Genomic DNA, 17,283 nt, shown 5'->3' with positions numbered 1-17,283 from the left:
TTCTTTGTCTCCCTCCCTCTACCTCACCAACGACACGGACACCATGGCCCCTGCTCTCTTCACCCCCACCAAGCTCGGCGCTTACACGCTCAAGCACCGCGTCGTCCTCGCCCCGCTGACCCGCAACCGTGCCGACCCGAAGACGCTCGTCCCCTCCGACATGGCGATCGAGTACTACAAGCAGCGCGCGTCCGACGGTGGACTGCTCATCACCGAGGGCGCTTTCATCTCCGCCGAGGCTGGCGGCATCGCCGGCGCCCCCGGCATCTTCTCGGACGAGCAGGTCGCCAAGTGGCGCGAGATCGCCGACGCCGTGCACGCCAAGGGTGGCCGTATCTTCATCCAGATCTGGGCTCTCGGCCGTACCGCCAACCCCGCCCTCGTGCCCGTCGTGTACGGCCCGAGCGGCGAGCCGTACGTCGCCAACCCGAAGAAGCCCGTCCCCGTCCCCGTCAAGGCGATGACCGAGGAGGACATCGACCGCTTCGTCGCCAACTACGCCAAGGCGGCCAAGAACGCGATCGCTGCTGGCTGCGACGGCGTCGAGATCCATGGCGCCAACGGATACATTGTCGACCAGTTCCTGCAATCTGTCAGCAACAAGCGCACCGACTCGTACGGCGGTGACATCAACGGACGCACGAAGTTCCCGCTGCGTGTGCTCGACGCCGTCTGCGAGGCCATCGGCCCCGAGCGCGTCGGTATCCGCATGTCGCCCTTCGGCATTGTGCAGGGCATGCGCGAGAAGGTCCCCCTCGACACGTTCCTCCCCTACGCCAAGCTCATCGTCAAGCACCAGCCCAAGCTCGCGTACGTCCACGCCGTCACGCCGCGCACGTACGGCACGACCGACATGCCCGAGAACATGGTCGTGAAGGATGACGACCTCGAGCCCATCCGCCGCGTCGTGCGCGACGCCGGTATTGCCTTCATCTCGGCCGGCGGGTACCGCCCCGAGGGCGCGCTCAAGGCTGCCGAGGACACCGGCGACCTCATCGGCATGGGAAGGTACTTCATCTCCAACCCCGACCTCCCCGCGCGCATTGCCCACGAATGGGACCTCACCAACTACGACCGCAAGACGTTCTACACGAACGGCGCGCACGGCTACATCGACTACCCGACGTACAAGGGCGAGACGGCCAAGCTCTAATGCAGCAATGTTGACGAGAGGCAATGACACAGGATACTTAGACTGCAGATTTAGAAATGTATTCACATATGTTCAGTACTTCTTCACCGGCCGCGTACACTTTCTACGACAGTCGTGTGAGTCTCTGCTCGAGCGTCATGATCTGAGCCCTGAGCTGCTGATTCTCGCGCCTGAGCTGAGTACGCTGCTGCCTGACCTCCCTGAGGCCCTGCACCCTGGCCCTCTCCGCCTCCAACTCCTTGTGCAGCGCGTCAAACTCCCTCGTCAGGTCGTTGTAGCGCTGGCGGGCCTCAGCGATGGTCTCGGTGGGCTGAGATGTCGTACCAGCAGAGGGCTCAACATTGGGCTCGACCGTAGCCTCAGCTTCAGCCTGCACGGCGCGATCCTGCACAGCGCGCTCGACGCGCTCCTCGCTGTCGGCCGACGAGTCCCTGTCAAGCTGTGCCGTTTCGCCGGACACGGGGGCAGGCGTCGGCGTCACCGGTACGGGAAATGGAAGATCCAATAACGGGATCACTGGCGCGACAAATGCCTCGTCAATCGCGGACATGGTTCGCTCCAGCTCCGTTCCGCTTAGCAGCATCGGTGGGTCTGTATCAGACGAAGACGACGACGCCGCAGACGACGATGAGTCCCACCCGTCCTCCCCTTCGGAACCCGAAGACGAGGACGCAGAGGAGCCCGGCATGGGCGACTGGGGCGTCAGGCCACTCGACTCCATCGCCGGGACAGGGAGCGACTCAGACTCGGACTGAGAAGGCGTCGGCGAGGAGCTGGGATGTCAGCTGAGGTCCCGCGTAGCTTTGGACTTACACTGCGTCTTCGTCCATGGTTACCTCATGCTGCGCGGGTTCGAGAGGAGCGGCGGGTTCGGGCTCGGGGGAAGAGCTCGACTGACTTGCCTGTGAGCTGGACCGGAAGACCTGGGAGCCTGCGAACCCGCGCAGAGCCAGAGCCCTCGTTACTGCATTGTCGACCGCCGTGGCGTTCACGGGTGTCCTGGGCGTGCCGGTAGTGATGAGGGAGCGTCTCGCTCGCCTTGGAGTCGTGGGCACTTTCTGCGTCAGCGGCGCTGCGTTAACCTCGACCTCGACGGGAACGTCAGGAGAAGCGGTCGGCTCGGGAGTCGACGCGTCGGCGACCGCTGCATTTGCAGTACGGGATGTTCGAGAGATCTTGGCGGACTTGGGCGAGTCTGCAGCCTCAAGCGTGGTATATGTTGAGGAGCGCTTGCGCTTCTTCTTCGATGTCTTCGTCGGCGTCGCCTCAGCGTTCTGGGACTCGTCGGCCGACGAGGGAGTCTCAAGGCCGGTTTCAACCTCTGAGGTTTCTTCCACCCCAGCGTCGTAGAAGGAGACACGCTTCGCCCTCCGTGTCGCGCGCGTCACAGGAGCGTCGGCAGCGTCCGAGACGGGCGCAGCCCTGGCAGCCCTGGAGCGGAGAATGGGGCGCCTAGGCGGAATGCCGGTCGGCTCGGGGGCCATCCCTGCCACCATCGGCATGGCGGGCTCGGCGGTTTCGGCGGGTTCCTCGGGCTCAGGGAATCGTTCCTTGGTCTGGCGGCGCGTGATCCTACGCGTCGGCTGCACTGCGACCGGGGTGTCGTCCTGAGTCGCAGCGGGAACGTTCCCAGCTGGCCGCTTGGCTCTAGTCTTCTTGGTCTTGGAAGGCATGGGGTTCATACTCGTCGCCGACGCAGAGTTGTCGTTGCTCGCGGCCGAACTGCCGGTGCACCTTTTGCTCCGGCGCCGAGGAGCCACGGGCGAATCCAGGGCGTCTGATGTCGCTTCGATCTCCTCCTCCGGCTCAGACGGGCTGGGAGTGCTGAGAGAGCTGGGGCGCTTCGGAGACTGTCCACTCGGCCTAGGCGGAAGGCGAGGCAAGCGCGGCCTGTCTGGCTCGCGCTCAGCGGAGGAGTAGCCGAGCTGCGCACTCTCCATGTTGCGACGCTCTGGTGAAGTGACAGATGATGATGGACGAGACCTCATTTCGTACGTCGGTCGAGTTATATGACGATAACTTGTTGAAGCGGGGGGCGTCGCGCGGTCGCCGATTGTTTATTGTTCTGTGTCTGCTTGGTACGATGCAGACAGACAGTCGCGCATCAGCCGTAGATGTAGAGCACGGGCTGTCTGGTCATCCCTGCAGTGATCAGTGCGCGGTGTACATTGCGAGGTCAGTGCGGTGTGAGGAAGTGGAAGAAGAGAAGAAGAGACTCGGCCGTGCGGCTCCGCATTACCCCGCGTCAAAACACCGGATGCCAACAGGCATGTTCGGCGTTAGCCGGATCCGCCGGTTGGGAGCGGCGTCAGTACCCGCCATCTGTGTGGCGTTTCCGCTGGTCAGTGCACAACAACACTGGAATACATATCACGCAAGATAGTTGAGGACGTTGCGCTCCTGCTCTGAGCGGGCGAGGAACTCGCGCTCGATCAGGCTCTCGACGCGCTTCTTGATCTCCTTTACGTCCGGCGGGAAGCGCTTGGACACGTCCACTACCACGGCGTCGATGAGCTGCGCCAGCGGGAGCGTCTTCCGCGCCTTCATGATGCGTACGATGGTTGCCTCGAGAACGGAGACGCGGTCCACAAGCACCTGCTCATTCGTCTCCTTGCTCTCCTCCTTGCTGAGGTCCTGCTGGATCTGGTTGATCTTGAACTTGATTCTGTCGCTGTGGAACTTCTTGTTCAGGAAGAACTCGTCCTCGGGGTTCACCTCCTTGCCGGATGGCCGCTTCAGGAGCACACGCGTGCCCTTCCGCCCCATCGCGAGCGACTGTAGCGTGCGCACCAGCTCAGAGGTTTCGATGCCCGTTCTTCGCTGGATCTCCGCACACGTCAGGACATCCTCCTCGTTGTACAGGAGCAGGACGACAGCCTGGAACAACGACAGCGTGATCTCGTACTTGCCGCCGCCGAGGCGTGTAGTCATGACTACGGTTGCCAGCTGGTGGCGCCATGACAACTTGCGGTTCTTGTGCTGCGTTGTGTACCACGTTGTGAAAGAGTCGAGCGCGCTCTGGAGCCCAGGGGTGAGCTTCAGCGCCCACCCGTCCTTCAGCAGCTTGTACGTCGGCCATGCCGATTCCGTGAGCACGTTCGCGGTAAAGTCGCTGTGGTCCTTGAAGTCGTCCGGGTTCTTCGCCCTGGCAGCCTGATAGCCTTTAACCAACCTAAAGTCAGCCTTCATCCAGCCCCTCAACCTCACGTCTCAGACAACTGCAGATCCTTCATCATGACGTCTCCGGACGTAAACTCCTCTCCCATTTCTGCATGTCAGCTTGCACAGGCGCATCTGTCAGCGTTTACCTTTCTGCAGCTTGATGATCATGTTGCGTTCCATGTCGTCACTCGCCGATTTGTTGAGCAGGAGACGCTTGGCGAGTCCGCTTGTGTAGAAAGCGCGGAACACGTCCTTGTCAGGCGTAAACCCGACAAGCGCTACGATCTCGTCGAGCAGCGCGTTGAACTCGTCCTCGCCATCCTTTGGCCCGCGACGCATGACGCTGTCAAGGTGCTTCGCGATCCACTCCGCGGGCGCATTCTGCCGACTGCCAAGACCGGCCTTGAATCCCGCTCGCACCGCATCCTCGAGCTCGAGCTGAGTCTGAGACTTGATCTGCGGTTCTTGTGGCTCGGGCAGAGTTGATGATGTGCCCATTGCTTCTCGTCCGCGAAGTACGACTGCCACTTCCGACTGGGGCAGCCTGCTGGCCAACTCTGCTCGCCGCTTGCGCGGCTGCAGGCCCTCTGATGGCGTTGATGGCCGGCTTTGTCGCGGCGTACTCGGCGCAGCAGCTCGGGTGGGCGATGTGCGCCCCGCCCCGCCAAAGATCTGCCCAACGGCGCCGTCTGCGAACCGCTTGAACTTGAGCGTGCTGTCGATCATCTGCGGGTCGTTCGCGGGATCCGAAATGAGCTGCTTCATGCGCTGCTCAATGTGCGATCGCAGCGCACCAGCAAACACTGGAACGAGTCCGCCTTCCTTGCAGAAGACGTAGAGACGGCTGAGAGCTTCGGTGTCGTCGCGGTACATCGCCTCATCGAGGGCGGGGCGGACGACCTCGCTCGCAGGGTGAGCGACAGCTAGTCGGAGGCTCTTGACTACCTCGCTGGGATCACTGAAGAAGACAGATGATCGCTCGGCCTCCTCGGCCTCCTTAGCCAACGCCCATGAGACGTACTCCGTCCCGGTGCCGCCGGCAACAACAGCATTGAGCCGGTCCTGTGCCTCACGGCTGTAGTGCTCGGCGAGGTCGTCCAGGTATACACTCGAGAGCTTCTTGAACGTCCCAAGGCGATGGGAGAGGGAAACAACTTCCCGGACCGCATTTCGGTCCGTCGCCACCCCCTGTCGCTCAGCGTTGACCCATGCGAGGATTTCGTTCCGAGTCTTCTCCCAAAGAAGGTCGTTCTTCCATACATCGAGAGCAAAGAAGTTTGTCGCAAGTGTGGCGATATTCTCCAGTCCCTCTTCCTTGCACCACACACGATCCAGATACACAAACACGGCGGCGAGGAGGTGCTGATGTCAGCTTTCATGACATACAATTGGGCAGCTCACCACACGATCAGAATACTCCTTCCAAGTCGCAAGAAGCTTTCCAAGCCAGTTCTTCTCGCGTGCCATGAGGAATGCGCGTGAGTCGCGAACAATACGGCTCACGTATGCTTGTAGTTCGACATTGATTTTGGTGTACAGTGTCGTGAGAGTGTCATCGCCGCGGACGACGAGCTGATGCACCTGCTCGCTGATCTTGTGATAGGACGGGGGCGGCTGCTGGCCCTGCAGGATGCTCGAGACGGAGGTTGACAGGTCCTTCACCGATACATTGATGCCGGGAACGTCTGTTGTCAGTTGATTCAGGATCCCGGTAACTCTCACCATTGAGACCGATCTTGACGATACGCCCGCCACTGCGCTTGTTGGTGAGGAGGTCGGTGTGAGCATTACGGCTCGGACGGTAGTCACTGAAGGCATCCGAGCGCGAGGGAAGCGCTACCAAAGGCGGCATGGTCGATGGTGTGCAGTCTCCAAGAAAGCTGGGAGGACTCGACTTGGACGCTGATCGAGCGCAGGCATGCATCTCCCATCGGTCTCCTGCGCGACTGCGCTACGGTGAGGTCATCTGAGTGGAGGTGCTATGGTCACGGAGATCCCCGCTCGTCCGTCGGTAGTAAAGGGGTGGATGGAATAGGTTCCGGGTTGTTCCATGACGCCGCGCGTTGACTTGGTGATGACTTCAGCAGCGGTGAGTGACGCTTCCCTCTGCACAATCGATTCACCATGGCCACCGCAGAGGCATCCTCCTCAACTCCGAAGCCGGCATACGACGATGAGAAGCTCGCCGCGCTCAAGGAGTACCGTAACGTGAGCTTTTATGGCTTGTTTGGGAGCTGACAAGCAGAAAGTCAACGAGCATAGCAAGCTCTCGGAGAACCTCAAGAAGGGTGAGTTTGTTGGGTGTCACGAGTCAACTGACAAACAGTGCGACTGAACATCCGCACGCTTTCTTCCGACTATGACAAGACCGAGGACGACATGAAGGCGCTGCAGAGCGTGGGACAGATCATCGGCGAGGTGTTGAAGCAGCTGGACGACGAGCGGTTCATTGTCAAGGCGTCGAGCGGACCGCGCTACGTCGTCTCGTATCGCCCAACGCTGCCTGTGGAGAAGCTGAAGGCCGGAGTTCGTGTGTCGCTCGATATGACGACGCTCACGATTATGCGCATTCTGCCGCGCGAGGTCGACCCGATGGTGTACAACATGTCGCTCGAGGATCCTGGAGCTGTGTCGTTTGCCGGAATCGGCGGTCTCGGCGAGCAGGTGCGCGAGCTGCGTGAGGTGATCGAGCTCCCGCTCATGAACCCGGAGCTGTTCGAGCGTGTCGGCATCAAGCCGCCGAAGGGAGTGTTGCTCTACGGCCCGCCGGGAACGGGCAAGACTCTCCTCGCGCGTGCCGTCGCCGCGACGCTCAACACCAACTTCCTCAAGGTCGTCTCCTCGGCCATCGTCGACAAGTACATCGGCGAAAGCGCGCGTCTCGTGCGTGAAATGTTCGCGTACGCCCGCGAGCACGAGCCCTGCATCATCTTCATGGACGAGATTGACGCCATTGGCGGCCGCCGCTTCTCAGAGGGAACTAGTGCCGACCGTGAGATCCAGCGCACCCTGATGGAGCTCCTGAACCAGATGGACGGCTTCGACTCGCTCGGCCGCACAAAGCTCATCATGGCCACGAACCGCCCCGACACGCTCGACCCCGCCCTCCTCCGTCCCGGACGTCTTGACAGGAAGATTGAGATTCCCCTCCCGAACGAGCAGGGACGACTCGAGATTCTCAAGATCCACGCCAAGGGTATCAACAAGTCAGGCGACATTGACTACGAGGCCGTCGTCAAGCTCTCGGACGGATTCAACGGAGCAGACCTCCGCAACATCTGTACCGAGGCGGGTATGTTTGCCATTCGTAACGAGCGAGACGCCATCATCCAGGAGGACCTCATGAAGGCCGTCCGCAAGATCAAGGACGTCAAGAAGCACGAGACCGCGATGGACTACGAGGCGGTTTAAGCAGCGCGCGACAGCAGTATAGAGATACATTTATTCCATATATGTACAAATCCGATGTGATGTGTGATTTATGAAGCCTTATAGGGGGGAGGGTGGGAAGTGGGGAGCGTACAATGAACAACGTGAGGGGAGATGGATGGGGAGTGTCTATGTGAGAGCTTGAATCTGGTCGACGGAGAGACTTCTACTATCTGGTCTGGCTCTTTTGAGGTATTGGGTTACTGGCTGAGGAGGTCGTTGATGATGCGCGAGCAAAGCTCAACGCCGTCCTTGACGTTATCGCGCTCCGCCTCCTCGACGCGGGGAAGGACGCGGTGCCAGCGATCGGGATGGAACATGCGGATGGCGTCCCTGAGGACCTTCTTGCGCGCAGCCTCGTACTCCATCTCGGTCTTGTCGCGGGCAAGGTCGAGGAGGAACTCCTTGACGTTCTTGGTGCACAGGTCGTCAAGGGTGACGATGTACTCGACCTCGCCACCCTTGGCAGCGTAGATGGGCCACGGGATGTCCTGGAACGTAAGGCGGACGCTCTGGATCTCGCCCGTCGTGAACAGCGCTGCCGAGCGCTTAACCCATGCCTGCCGCTGCTCGGCACGCTTGGCTGCACGTTCCTTCTCCAGTTTCTTCGCGCGCTCCCTGCGTTCGGCCTCGGCGGCACGCTCCGCCCTGTCGTCATAGTGCCCTGGCGTAGCCGAACCGGGCGCGCTCCTCGCTCTGGGCACGGGCGGCACGAGCGGCTCCACCGTCGCGAGGCGCCCAGAAAGGGTTGGCGAAGCCCTCGCCCAGATGTTCGTAGTAGCGGTGCTCAGAGGTATAGTCGGGGTTCGCCTCGCGGGGATACGGGTGTGCACGGCGGCGACGCTCGAAGTTCTCACGCGCAGCGTCGAACTCGTCCCGCACATGGCGCACGTACTCGTCGTCGGTGCGCCCAGCCATCGGAGGGGCACGAGAGCCTGAGGGCATCCCACCAAAGTCGAATGGGCGGAACGCGAAGCCGGCTCCAATGCCTGAGAAGGGGAAGTCGCGCAGCGTCTCCTCAAACCTCTCGAAGGGGTCTGGCATCCGCATGCGGCCGTAGCGGTCGCCAGACCTGCTCGATGATGACGAGCCCGTCGCATAGCGGTTAGGGATGCGCTGCTCGTATCCGGTGGTTGATGGCATCTCCTCGACGGATCCTGCGCGACGACGTGAGCTGCGCCCTGCGCCTTGAGCACCGAACGGGTCAGGCGGCGCGTACTCCTGGTAGCCGTTGGCGCGAGAAATGCGCTCGTTCAAGCGACGTTGCGCACGCTGTTCCTTCGCGAAGAGTCGCTCCGCTCGCTCACGCTGAGGCTCTTTCCTGTTTGTCAGCTTGAGTACGTACTGCTTCCAGAGCTGTCCCACCTTCCACGCTGCTCGCGCTCACTGCGTCCCCCCAAAGAGATGCGATCGAAGAGCGAGCTCATCTCCGCCATGTCGTTCATGGCCTCCATGATAGACTGGATGTGTGACTCGTCCAAGCTGTCATGCCGAGTGCTGGACTGAACAGCCGAAAGACTCGTGGAAGAGCGTGTGCTGGAGTGTCCGCGCCCGCCAGACACCGACGTGGTAGTTCGAGAGAAAGAGATATGGTCGGGACCAGTATCAAGCTCGGTGATCGTCACGCCGTGCGGCGTGCGCTTGACATGCCGCACCATGGCTCAACCAGGAGTGCTTGAGTAGTCTTGGGCTGGTGGGAACGAGGTCTGGAGAAGAGGAGAAGGAAGAGATGCGAAGTGGAAAGGGGGGAAGCGAGGGTGTTTGTGGGAACCGAGTGGTGGGAAAGAAGCAAAACACTTACAGGCGTATCCGTGACGGGCGCGGTATGTCGTAGTCGCGCGAGGGCGACATGCGTGCGTTTTGTGCGAGAAGCACGAGGTATGAAGCGACTTGACAATGACAATGCAACACGAAGATGTGTGTATTGCGACGGCCACTGCATGTACTCCAGCTCCGTCCCCGCCCTCCATCCTCGGATCTCGCGTCATGCAATGTTCGTTGCCTTTGGGTGGCAAATGTAGGGCTAATCACGTGACGCAATGGCCCACCGAAGAGAATCGAGCGCCGGTGGCCCCAAATCATCAAGAAACGATCTGTTCCTGTTCGTATAACGGCTAGTATGCTCGCTTGTCACGCGGGAGATCGGAGTTCGATTCTCCGACAGGAAGCTCTCCTTTTTCTGCCTCTTCTCGCGTCATGCATGCATGAAGAGAGTGTTTTTGGAAGGAGGAAGGACGTATTGAAGTTGGTGGAGGGGTGACAAACCGGAGGACGACTAGTGTTTCAGAAATCTGCGCTTGCAGCGCTAAATCTGAGTTACCAAGGGCGCTAACGGATTTCGTCTGGTGCGAGGGACCGTGTGGCAGTTCCTGGCATTTTCATGTCCCACATCATCCTTCGACCAACGAGAGCACATACTCGAACGCCGCACAACGCCTTGCGAACACGTAAAAGGTAAAAGTGTTGAACACTCGCGTGTTCCGTGCCCCCACTCAGAATCGAACTGAGATCTAGAGATTATGAGACTCGCGTACTGACCATTATACTATAGGGGCTGTGGGTGAACGCCGAGACGATTCACGGGAGCGCGGCGCCGGCGTCGGTGATGACATGCTTAGGCATTGTGATGTCGACGCAGGGCTCGGGGCTGGGCTTCAGACAGGTAGTGATGGCGTTGAGAGGGATTACTGTTGAGGGCACAGAGCAGATACCGGTGAAGGGGCGATGGGCCGGTGCCGTGTGCTAGGGATGGGGCGTACGTGTGCGTGAGCTAGCACATACTCGCATCCGATGGCATGCTTCGCTGCGCTGTCACAGTCCTGGCTCCTTCTCGCCTCGAGGAGTAGCGCGGTCTTCTACCGTCCTTTCCCGCTTGCAAGGTCGTCCTAAGAGCACGGCCCGCGTCGCGGACGTCGCACCGACTCAAGGTCACATCTTCTGAGCTTCTATACCCATTCCGAACTTTGAATGCTTCCTCACTCGCCACTACCGTCATGTGGTTATCTGGTGATGCATCATCGTTTCCTCCCATCAACAAACTCAACACTATACCGCCTTGCTGTGCCCGGCCTCCCTGCAATATATCGCCCCTTTCCTGCACGGCGCTATCCACCATACCGCACACGTTGCCGGTCCCAGTCATGTCGCAGGACATCAAGGTAACCGTAGCTGTATCGGTCCCGGGTGAAGAGTCTCGCAACGTCCTGGACGCTACGACTGCAGCGTCCCCGATACAAGTTTCGCGCTCAAGAGAAGGCGGCGAAGGCAGCCGTAGGGGCTCATTCCATGTGACCATCACCGTCACTATCCCGCAACCTCTGACCGAACAACCCTCCGCACAGGTCTCGCCCGACGTCCGTGGGACTCGCGACCTCAGTGCCGGGTCAGCTGATCGATCCCCTTGTTGCGACTGTCACGGTCGTGCTGACAGCGGCCAGCGTGACTCTGTATCTGAGTCCTCTCCTGCAAGAGCCAGTACGAGGACCTCTTCGACGCATGTTACTCGTTCCTCCGCTCCTCACAGCCCCATAGTTGGCACCGCTCGGAGAGCCTCAGAAGTCGGCGCCCGCGTACCTCGCTATAGTTGGGGCACGCCGGGTTCTCCCATTGCCCGCGTCCGCACTCACTCTTCCTCTGCTTCGATTTTACCTCCGGTAACGCGCGAGCTGCATAGCCGGCCTTCGGAGGATGACGATGCCAAGGACAGCTCTCCTCATGCTGATCTCAACAATGATGAGAAGGGCCATATTGGAGGACAGGGAGGAGGTAGAAACCCCAATGACGCCGTGCCGGAGAGTACCAAGTCGGTCATTGGCGGTGATGGGAGCGGCGAGAGACAAGAGGCGGAGGGCAACGAGGAAAGCAAGGGTAGCGGTGACAGTGACAGCGACAGCGATACCGGAAGTGAAAGTGATGATGAGGGTAGCAACGGCCAAGGCATTGGGAAAAGCGAGGGCGGGACAAAGAGTAGCAGCGAGAATGGCACCGACAGTGACGACTCCAGTGGTGATGAAGACAGCGATGATGAGGGCGGTGACCAGAAGAGCGGTGGGGAGAGAAACAGTACCGAGGACAATCTTCCCGGAAAATCGGACGATGAGGAGGGCGGCAAGCAAGACAGCAAGGATAGAGCCGACGACACCGTAGACAAGGAGAGCGAAGTCGGCGACCAGAAGATCGCGGAGCGAGACACCGACCCGTTCATCCAGCACCCGCGCGAGGGGAGCTCAGCAGATGCCCATCGACAGCGCTTCCGCGAGCGGCTCCAGCATTGGCCCTCGCCGGCCCTCACACCGCAGCGGCCCAACAGCGCCACTCCCTCCCCTTACATCGTGAACGCGCCTCCCCCCCAGCTTCCGGACACGACACCCAACACGTCCGTGATCAACCGTCGCGCAGCAGTGTTGTGGGACGTTGCGCTTCAGAAAGCGGCAAAGGAAATTGCAAAGGCTGCTAAACGTCACGGAGAGGATAGTGAAGAGTACAGAAAAACCCAGATCAATACGTACTCCGAGCTGAAGGTGTTTCGGGGTCGTTTGCTGGGCATGCTGAAGCGGGGCTGGACGCCAGATGGACCGCAGGGCTGGGATCTGGTTGACTCGACATCACAGGTGGGAAGTGTCGTGAGCGTGCAGAAGCACAACAAATAGTACACCGTAGTGAATAATCATGACGAGGCATGTGAAGGCAGCTCTTACGCAAACGCTCCTCTCCCGTCTGATGGTCGAAGCAGCACCATCGGCGTCGTCCGGAACCGGCTGCTTTTTGTACTGAGCTTTGCAGGCGGCGACAGCCGCTTCGCTGAGCCCAAAGTGTAGTACAAAAGCTTTGTCGCAGTGCTCAGTGCGGTTTGATCATCCGGGATGGCGATGGGCGACAGTGCGTGTGCACGATGCCACACAGGCTCGGGTGCGAGACAAGCACATTTGAGGCGGCGAGCACCGCTGCAGCAGGATACGCGTACGCAGACAGCGCCGCTCTGTGCTGGGCATCTTTGGCATCCGAGGTTGCTCAGCAATGTGCAAGTTGTCAGTCCGCTGCTAAGTGCCACGGAATGAAGTTGATCCACCTTGGTCAGTGGTGGCGCCCCGTTGTTTCTCATCGTCTTCCGCAACGCAGCTCTGCCTGTCCCACACACGACACTCGCAGTCCAGCTCGCATTCCAAGAACGTCAGCCTTTACGTAGTCCTCACTGCATCACCGGCTCCGTGCACTGCACACTCTGCAGCGCTCGCAGCATAGCTCGGCCGGCGGGCAGGGCACGGTGACCACGTGGTCACAGCGCGTCTGCCTGTTTCGCGCAAGTCCGGCCCGCTTAGGCCTCTCGCCTTTTGCCGGTGGTGCATAAAGTCGCTCCCTCCCTCCCTCTTGCCTCGCCTCGCGTCCATCACACCCAACTAATCAACACACTCCTTCACAACAGCCGGCCATGTCGAGCAGGGTCGCCACCTCCGCCGCCGCGAGCGCCGCAGCGGGCATGATCAAGCTCTCGCCGAGCGTGTACTTCCTTCCTCCCCTTCCGCCCGCGCCGGGCCGCAGACCCACCCCTCCCCCCGCCGACTCGGTCTCCTCGCTTGCGGCGTCCACTACGACGCTCGGGTCGTCAATCTCGGACATTGGAAAGGACTCGGTATACTCTGCCCCCTCTGCTGAGTCCACCACCACCTCCAACAGCTCCTCGAGCGCGTCCAGCGACAGCGGCAGCGCGGCCGTGCCCCGCCGCGACCCCGGGCTCATTCTTCTCGGCACCTGGATGGGAGCGGCCCCGAAGCATATCCAGAAATACACGGATGCGTACCGCCATCTCTTTCCCAGCAGCCCGATCCTACTCGTGCGCAGCGAGCCGACAGACTTCATGAAGCCGCGTGCCGCCCGGGAGAACCTGCGTCCTGCCGCGCGCCTCGTCGAGGCGTACGCTTCCAACCCTCTCCTGCCCCTCGCCGTGCCCTCTCCTGTCTCCGCCGACGCCAAGACCGAGGCCGGTGCCAGCGGCGTGTCGAAGGACTTGCTGAAGAAGACGGGCCTCGACAAGCCGGAACGCAGCAACGCCGGCGGCCCCATGCTAGTTCACGTCTGGAGCAACGGCGGCAGCAACTCTCTCTGGGGCATCCGGCGGCAATCGAGCGTCTTCCCACGCTACAAGCTGATCATGGACTCCTGCCCCGGCCAGTTCCACTACAAGGCGACCTTCACTGCCTTCAGCCTCACAATCCCCTATCCCTGGCTGAGGCGGCTGCTCGCGCCGCTGATCCACTTCATGTGCTGCTGGTTCTGGCTGCGGCTGCGTATGCCGGGCTTCTCGAGGCTGATCGGCGGCGAGGGACAGGGCGGCCCGCTCCGCCTCAGCGCTGACTCGCACAATGACCCGAAGCTCCTCGGCGTGGATCGGGGACGGACGTACATCTACTCGGACGAGGATGCGCTCGTGCCCAGCGCCGATGTCGAGGAGCACGCGCACCAGGCCATCGATAGGGGATTCAACGTCAGGCTCGAAAAGTTCAAGGGTAGCCAGCACGTCGCGCACGCCAAGAAGGATCCGGAGAGGTATTGGCGCCTTGTGCGGCAGACTTGGAACGGGGGGCTGGATGGGGAGGGCCTGACGCCGCAGCAGGAGCAGAAGGAGAAGCAGCGACTGGACAATCATTACAGAGACCAAGCTCAGGCTTAACACGTAGATAAGGCATAGATGTTAATACTTCTTGAGCTACTGAGCTATAGCCCGTTGAGAGAGCGTGGAGCGCCCAAGGAGGAGCGCGGGAGGAGATAGACTATATAGGGTTCTATATACAACAGACCAGCGGAGACGAAAGGGAACCGGAAACGACGAACACGCAAACACGCTTGGGAGACACGGGGGAACGAAACAGCACATAATATAGGAGATCGGGAACGATTGTGGTGGTTGTTTGAACAAATGATTGTGCGTGTGTGTGTGTGTGTGGTTTTAGAGATTGACAGTGCTGTCGGTGTACCCGAGCTGGCGGAAGCGGGAGAAGAAGATCTTGTCCGCAAGGAAGTCGCGGGATTTCCGGTCGACGACAAAGTCGGGCGCGCGAATGTTGCCAATGATGGGCAGGTTGATGATGGCCGCTCCGCCGCGCGAGCCGAGGAGCACCGTGCTCTCCTTGAGCTTGCTCGAGGGCGAGTAGGGCTTGGCGGGCCATCCCTTGATCTCGGCCGTCATGATCTTGGCGAGCGCCTCGCCCTCGCTCATCGCCGCCACGCCCGTCTTCCAGCTCGGGGCGTTGGCGACGTCGCCGAGCGCATAGTACTGTCCCTTGAAGATGGACTGAGGGTGCGAGCCGCGGATGCGGAACATGGAGTCGATCGAGACGTAGCCGTTCGTGGTCACCGCTCCGGGGTCGACGGAGGAGACCAGCTGCGAGTTGGGCTTGTTGCCCGTTGAGTCGAAGACGTAGTCGGCCATAATGTACCGTCCCGAGACGAGGGGGACACGCTTCATCTCGCCGAGGGCGCCAGACTTGCCGCCCCACTCTTCGGCCTCGGCGGCAGAGAAGTCGACACGGTCGCAGAGCACAAACTCGACGCCGCGCGCAGTCAGCTGGCGCTGCAGCGCCGACACGAGCTTCATGCTCGTGCGCGGGGGCACGTAGGTGTGCTTCGTGTTCGCGCCCGAGTCAGAGGGGTGCAGCAGTCCAACGTCCCAGTGCACGATCGTGATCTTCTTCGTGCGCCCGTACAGGTCGTAGATCTCGCCCGCGACTTCGATTCCGACACTGCCTCCGCCAACGATGAGGATCGACTTGGCGTCCTTCATCTCGGCCTGCTTCGCGCGCAACTCGTCCTTCCACTGCTCCAGCGTCGAGCCGGGCGCAGGTCGGATGGGCACCGGCGACTGAGCTCCCGTAGCAATCACGCATTTCTATTGTACGTCAGCGTCTTGTCTCGTGCATTGGGCGGCAAGCAAGCAAGCAGAAAAGGCGCGAAAATGTGGGTGGAACGCCAAGTTACGCGGTGGCGTTTTCCGCCGCAGACCGGAGGGTCGCCGTATGGGTTCACCGGCCACAGACCGGAGCTCGCCGCGGGCGAGGCGGGCTCTCCGGCGGAATGATAAGGACGGCAGAACTGCTGTAAACTCACCTCGAATTCGATTTCGTCCGAGCCCTCAAAGTCGTGCTCAAGCCAGACCGTGTTGCGTCGCAGCTTGACGACGCGGTTCGGGCACACAACGCGATGCCTGCTGTTGATGGGGAACACGGTGTGCTGGTTCATCGGGGCGGTGAAGTCGCCATTCTCCCAGCCTGCAGAGGGTGGTCAGTGGCCGCACATTACGTGAAAGGGGCTGGGGAGTGGCGGAGGGTTAGAGTGCAGGAGGCCCGTGAGCAGGGCGACGACCAGCCAGCCCAGTCCGGCCTCCGGCCGAAATGGCACACTCAAGGCACAGCCGAGCAAAGTTGGTAGACACGTACCAGGTGCGACCAGCGCACGCACGACGAACGAGCTGTGCTGCACAAACTCGTTGCGCTCAATGATGATCAGGCGGTAGTTGGGGGGAAGGTTCGGGGCGATCGCGTTCACGAACGAGTGGCCAGCGACGGAGCCTGCGCTTGGTCAGTCATACATTGCACTTCCAGACAGGGACAGCAGCGGCGAAGCGATACGAGGTGTGCAAGGTTCATCCTTGCTTGCTCTTTGACGTCGCTGTCCTTAAAAATTTGAGGATGTGGGACAGCAAGATACTCACCACCGACAACAAGGATGTTCTTCCACTGCGCCTTGTTGACGACCGTGGACGAGGTGGCCGACATGAGCGAGGACATGGTGAGCGAGGGGTGAGGGTGGGAGAGAGGATGGAAGGATGAGAAAGAGCAACCTCGGTGCGTTGACCAACTGGCGTTCGCCTAGGTCCCGGAGTCATGTTGGACAGAGTTGCGCGTGTCCGGGGACTGTCAGCAAGCCATGCGCCGTCAGTGCGAGGAACAGGAGACGAGGATACCACGAGAAGGGGGGTTGCAGCGGGGGCACGCATGCGAATGGAGGTGCTGGTTGCAGGACGCAGGACCGCTGTCGCCCCTGCGCATCCCCCCCTGGCCCTTTGTTGCCCTATGCCAGCCCTAGCACGGCCCTTTCGGCTTGGCCCTTTGTCTGCACGGTGCAACCCTGGGATCTGGGGAAGCACGCACATCCCAAAGCACGCATCTTCTTTCGGCAGCGGCTGGGAGGCGTAGGAGGCGCCGAACGAGGCGTGTGCAGCAGGCGTCAAGCGGGGGTTGTAGGATGGCGACGGGACTTGTAAAGTTGGGCGCGCCCTGAAAGGTGACAGTGCCTGGCAAAGGTTTCCTCGCCAGGTACGACTAGGTTTGGCACTCGTCTGTGAGTTTTACAGTTTTTTTGGACCCCGACAGCTTGATGCCCCTCGAAAAAGACAGTCACCAAGCTTGTCGTGCGTTTGTCGTAAACCCCCCTGCTTTGCCCCTGCAGTCTCCGCTCTATCAGCCAGTTGCAAGACTTGCGCACACACATGGGAGTGTACTCCAGCAATGGGGCCATGCGGCACGCCGGCTTCGGACATGACTGCC

At 60.8% G+C, this 17,283-nt stretch overlaps 8 protein-coding genes and 2 non-coding genes across 10 annotated transcripts; 5 read left to right on the top strand and 5 right to left on the bottom strand.

Annotated features, from left to right (window-relative positions):
- Positions 1 to 43: 43 nt before the first annotated feature.
- A1Q1_00420 (uncharacterized protein) lies at positions 44 to 1,153 on the top strand (the record flags this gene model as incomplete). The annotated part of the gene is made up of 1 exon (XM_014326069.1): positions 44 to 1,153. One exon carries the CDS (start codon positions 44 to 46, stop codon positions 1,151 to 1,153), a length of 1,110 nt encoding a protein of 369 aa, XP_014181544.1.
- Positions 1,154 to 1,256: 103 nt separating this feature from the next.
- Positions 1,257 to 3,141, bottom strand: A1Q1_00419 (uncharacterized protein; the record flags this gene model as incomplete). Its single annotated transcript, XM_014326068.1, has 2 exons — positions 1,257 to 1,926; positions 1,967 to 3,141. 2 exons carry the CDS (start codon positions 3,139 to 3,141, stop codon positions 1,257 to 1,259), a joined length of 1,845 nt encoding a protein of 614 aa, XP_014181543.1.
- Positions 3,142 to 3,523: 382 nt separating this feature from the next.
- On the bottom strand, positions 3,524 to 6,167 carry A1Q1_00418 (ubiquitin-protein ligase; the record flags this gene model as incomplete). Its single annotated transcript, XM_014326067.1, has 4 exons — positions 3,524 to 4,314; positions 4,462 to 5,629; positions 5,717 to 6,000; positions 6,038 to 6,167. 4 exons carry the CDS (start codon positions 6,165 to 6,167, stop codon positions 3,524 to 3,526), a joined length of 2,373 nt encoding a protein of 790 aa, XP_014181542.1.
- Positions 6,168 to 6,439: 272 nt separating this feature from the next.
- Positions 6,440 to 7,726, top strand: A1Q1_00417 (ATPase; the record flags this gene model as incomplete). The annotated part of the gene is made up of 3 exons (XM_014326066.1): positions 6,440 to 6,523; positions 6,561 to 6,603; positions 6,642 to 7,726. The coding sequence occupies 3 exons, from the start codon at positions 6,440 to 6,442 to the stop codon at positions 7,724 to 7,726; spliced, it is 1,212 nt and encodes a 403-aa protein (XP_014181541.1).
- Positions 7,727 to 7,944: 218 nt separating this feature from the next.
- On the bottom strand, positions 7,945 to 9,402 carry A1Q1_00416 (uncharacterized protein; the record flags this gene model as incomplete). The annotated part of the gene is made up of 3 exons (XM_014326065.1): positions 7,945 to 8,587; positions 8,640 to 9,065; positions 9,110 to 9,402. 3 exons carry the CDS (start codon positions 9,400 to 9,402, stop codon positions 7,945 to 7,947), a joined length of 1,362 nt encoding a protein of 453 aa, XP_014181540.1.
- Positions 9,403 to 9,840: 438 nt separating this feature from the next.
- Positions 9,841 to 9,912, top strand: A1Q1_t123. The gene has a single exon. It is a non-coding gene; the product is annotated as a tRNA-Asp (tRNA).
- A 315-nt stretch (positions 9,913 to 10,227) lies between these two features.
- A1Q1_t122 lies at positions 10,228 to 10,299 on the bottom strand. The gene has a single exon. It is a non-coding gene; the product is annotated as a tRNA-Met (tRNA).
- Positions 10,300 to 10,884: 585 nt separating this feature from the next.
- A1Q1_00415 (uncharacterized protein) lies at positions 10,885 to 12,393 on the top strand (the record flags this gene model as incomplete). Its single annotated transcript, XM_014326064.1, has 1 exon — positions 10,885 to 12,393. The coding sequence occupies one exon, from the start codon at positions 10,885 to 10,887 to the stop codon at positions 12,391 to 12,393; it is 1,509 nt and encodes a 502-aa protein (XP_014181539.1).
- A 779-nt stretch (positions 12,394 to 13,172) lies between these two features.
- A1Q1_00414 (uncharacterized protein) lies at positions 13,173 to 14,411 on the top strand (the record flags this gene model as incomplete). Its single annotated transcript, XM_014326063.1, has 1 exon — positions 13,173 to 14,411. The coding sequence occupies one exon, from the start codon at positions 13,173 to 13,175 to the stop codon at positions 14,409 to 14,411; it is 1,239 nt and encodes a 412-aa protein (XP_014181538.1).
- Positions 14,412 to 14,687: 276 nt separating this feature from the next.
- A1Q1_00413 (uncharacterized protein) lies at positions 14,688 to 16,524 on the bottom strand (the record flags this gene model as incomplete). Its single annotated transcript, XM_014326062.1, has 4 exons — positions 14,688 to 15,626; positions 15,845 to 16,005; positions 16,174 to 16,305; positions 16,449 to 16,524. 4 exons carry the CDS (start codon positions 16,522 to 16,524, stop codon positions 14,688 to 14,690), a joined length of 1,308 nt encoding a protein of 435 aa, XP_014181537.1.
- Between the last annotated feature and the right edge of the window lie 759 nt (positions 16,525 to 17,283).

The sequence above is a fragment of the Trichosporon asahii genome (genome assembly GCF_000293215.1).
Source record: "Trichosporon asahii var. asahii CBS 2479 unplaced genomic scaffold scaffold00020, whole genome shotgun sequence".
In the NCBI taxonomy this organism is placed as follows: Eukaryota; Fungi; Basidiomycota; class Tremellomycetes; order Trichosporonales; family Trichosporonaceae; genus Trichosporon; species Trichosporon asahii.
The sequence above is the reverse complement of the archived record's forward strand: the minus strand, read 5'-3'. Positions and strand labels throughout refer to the sequence as shown.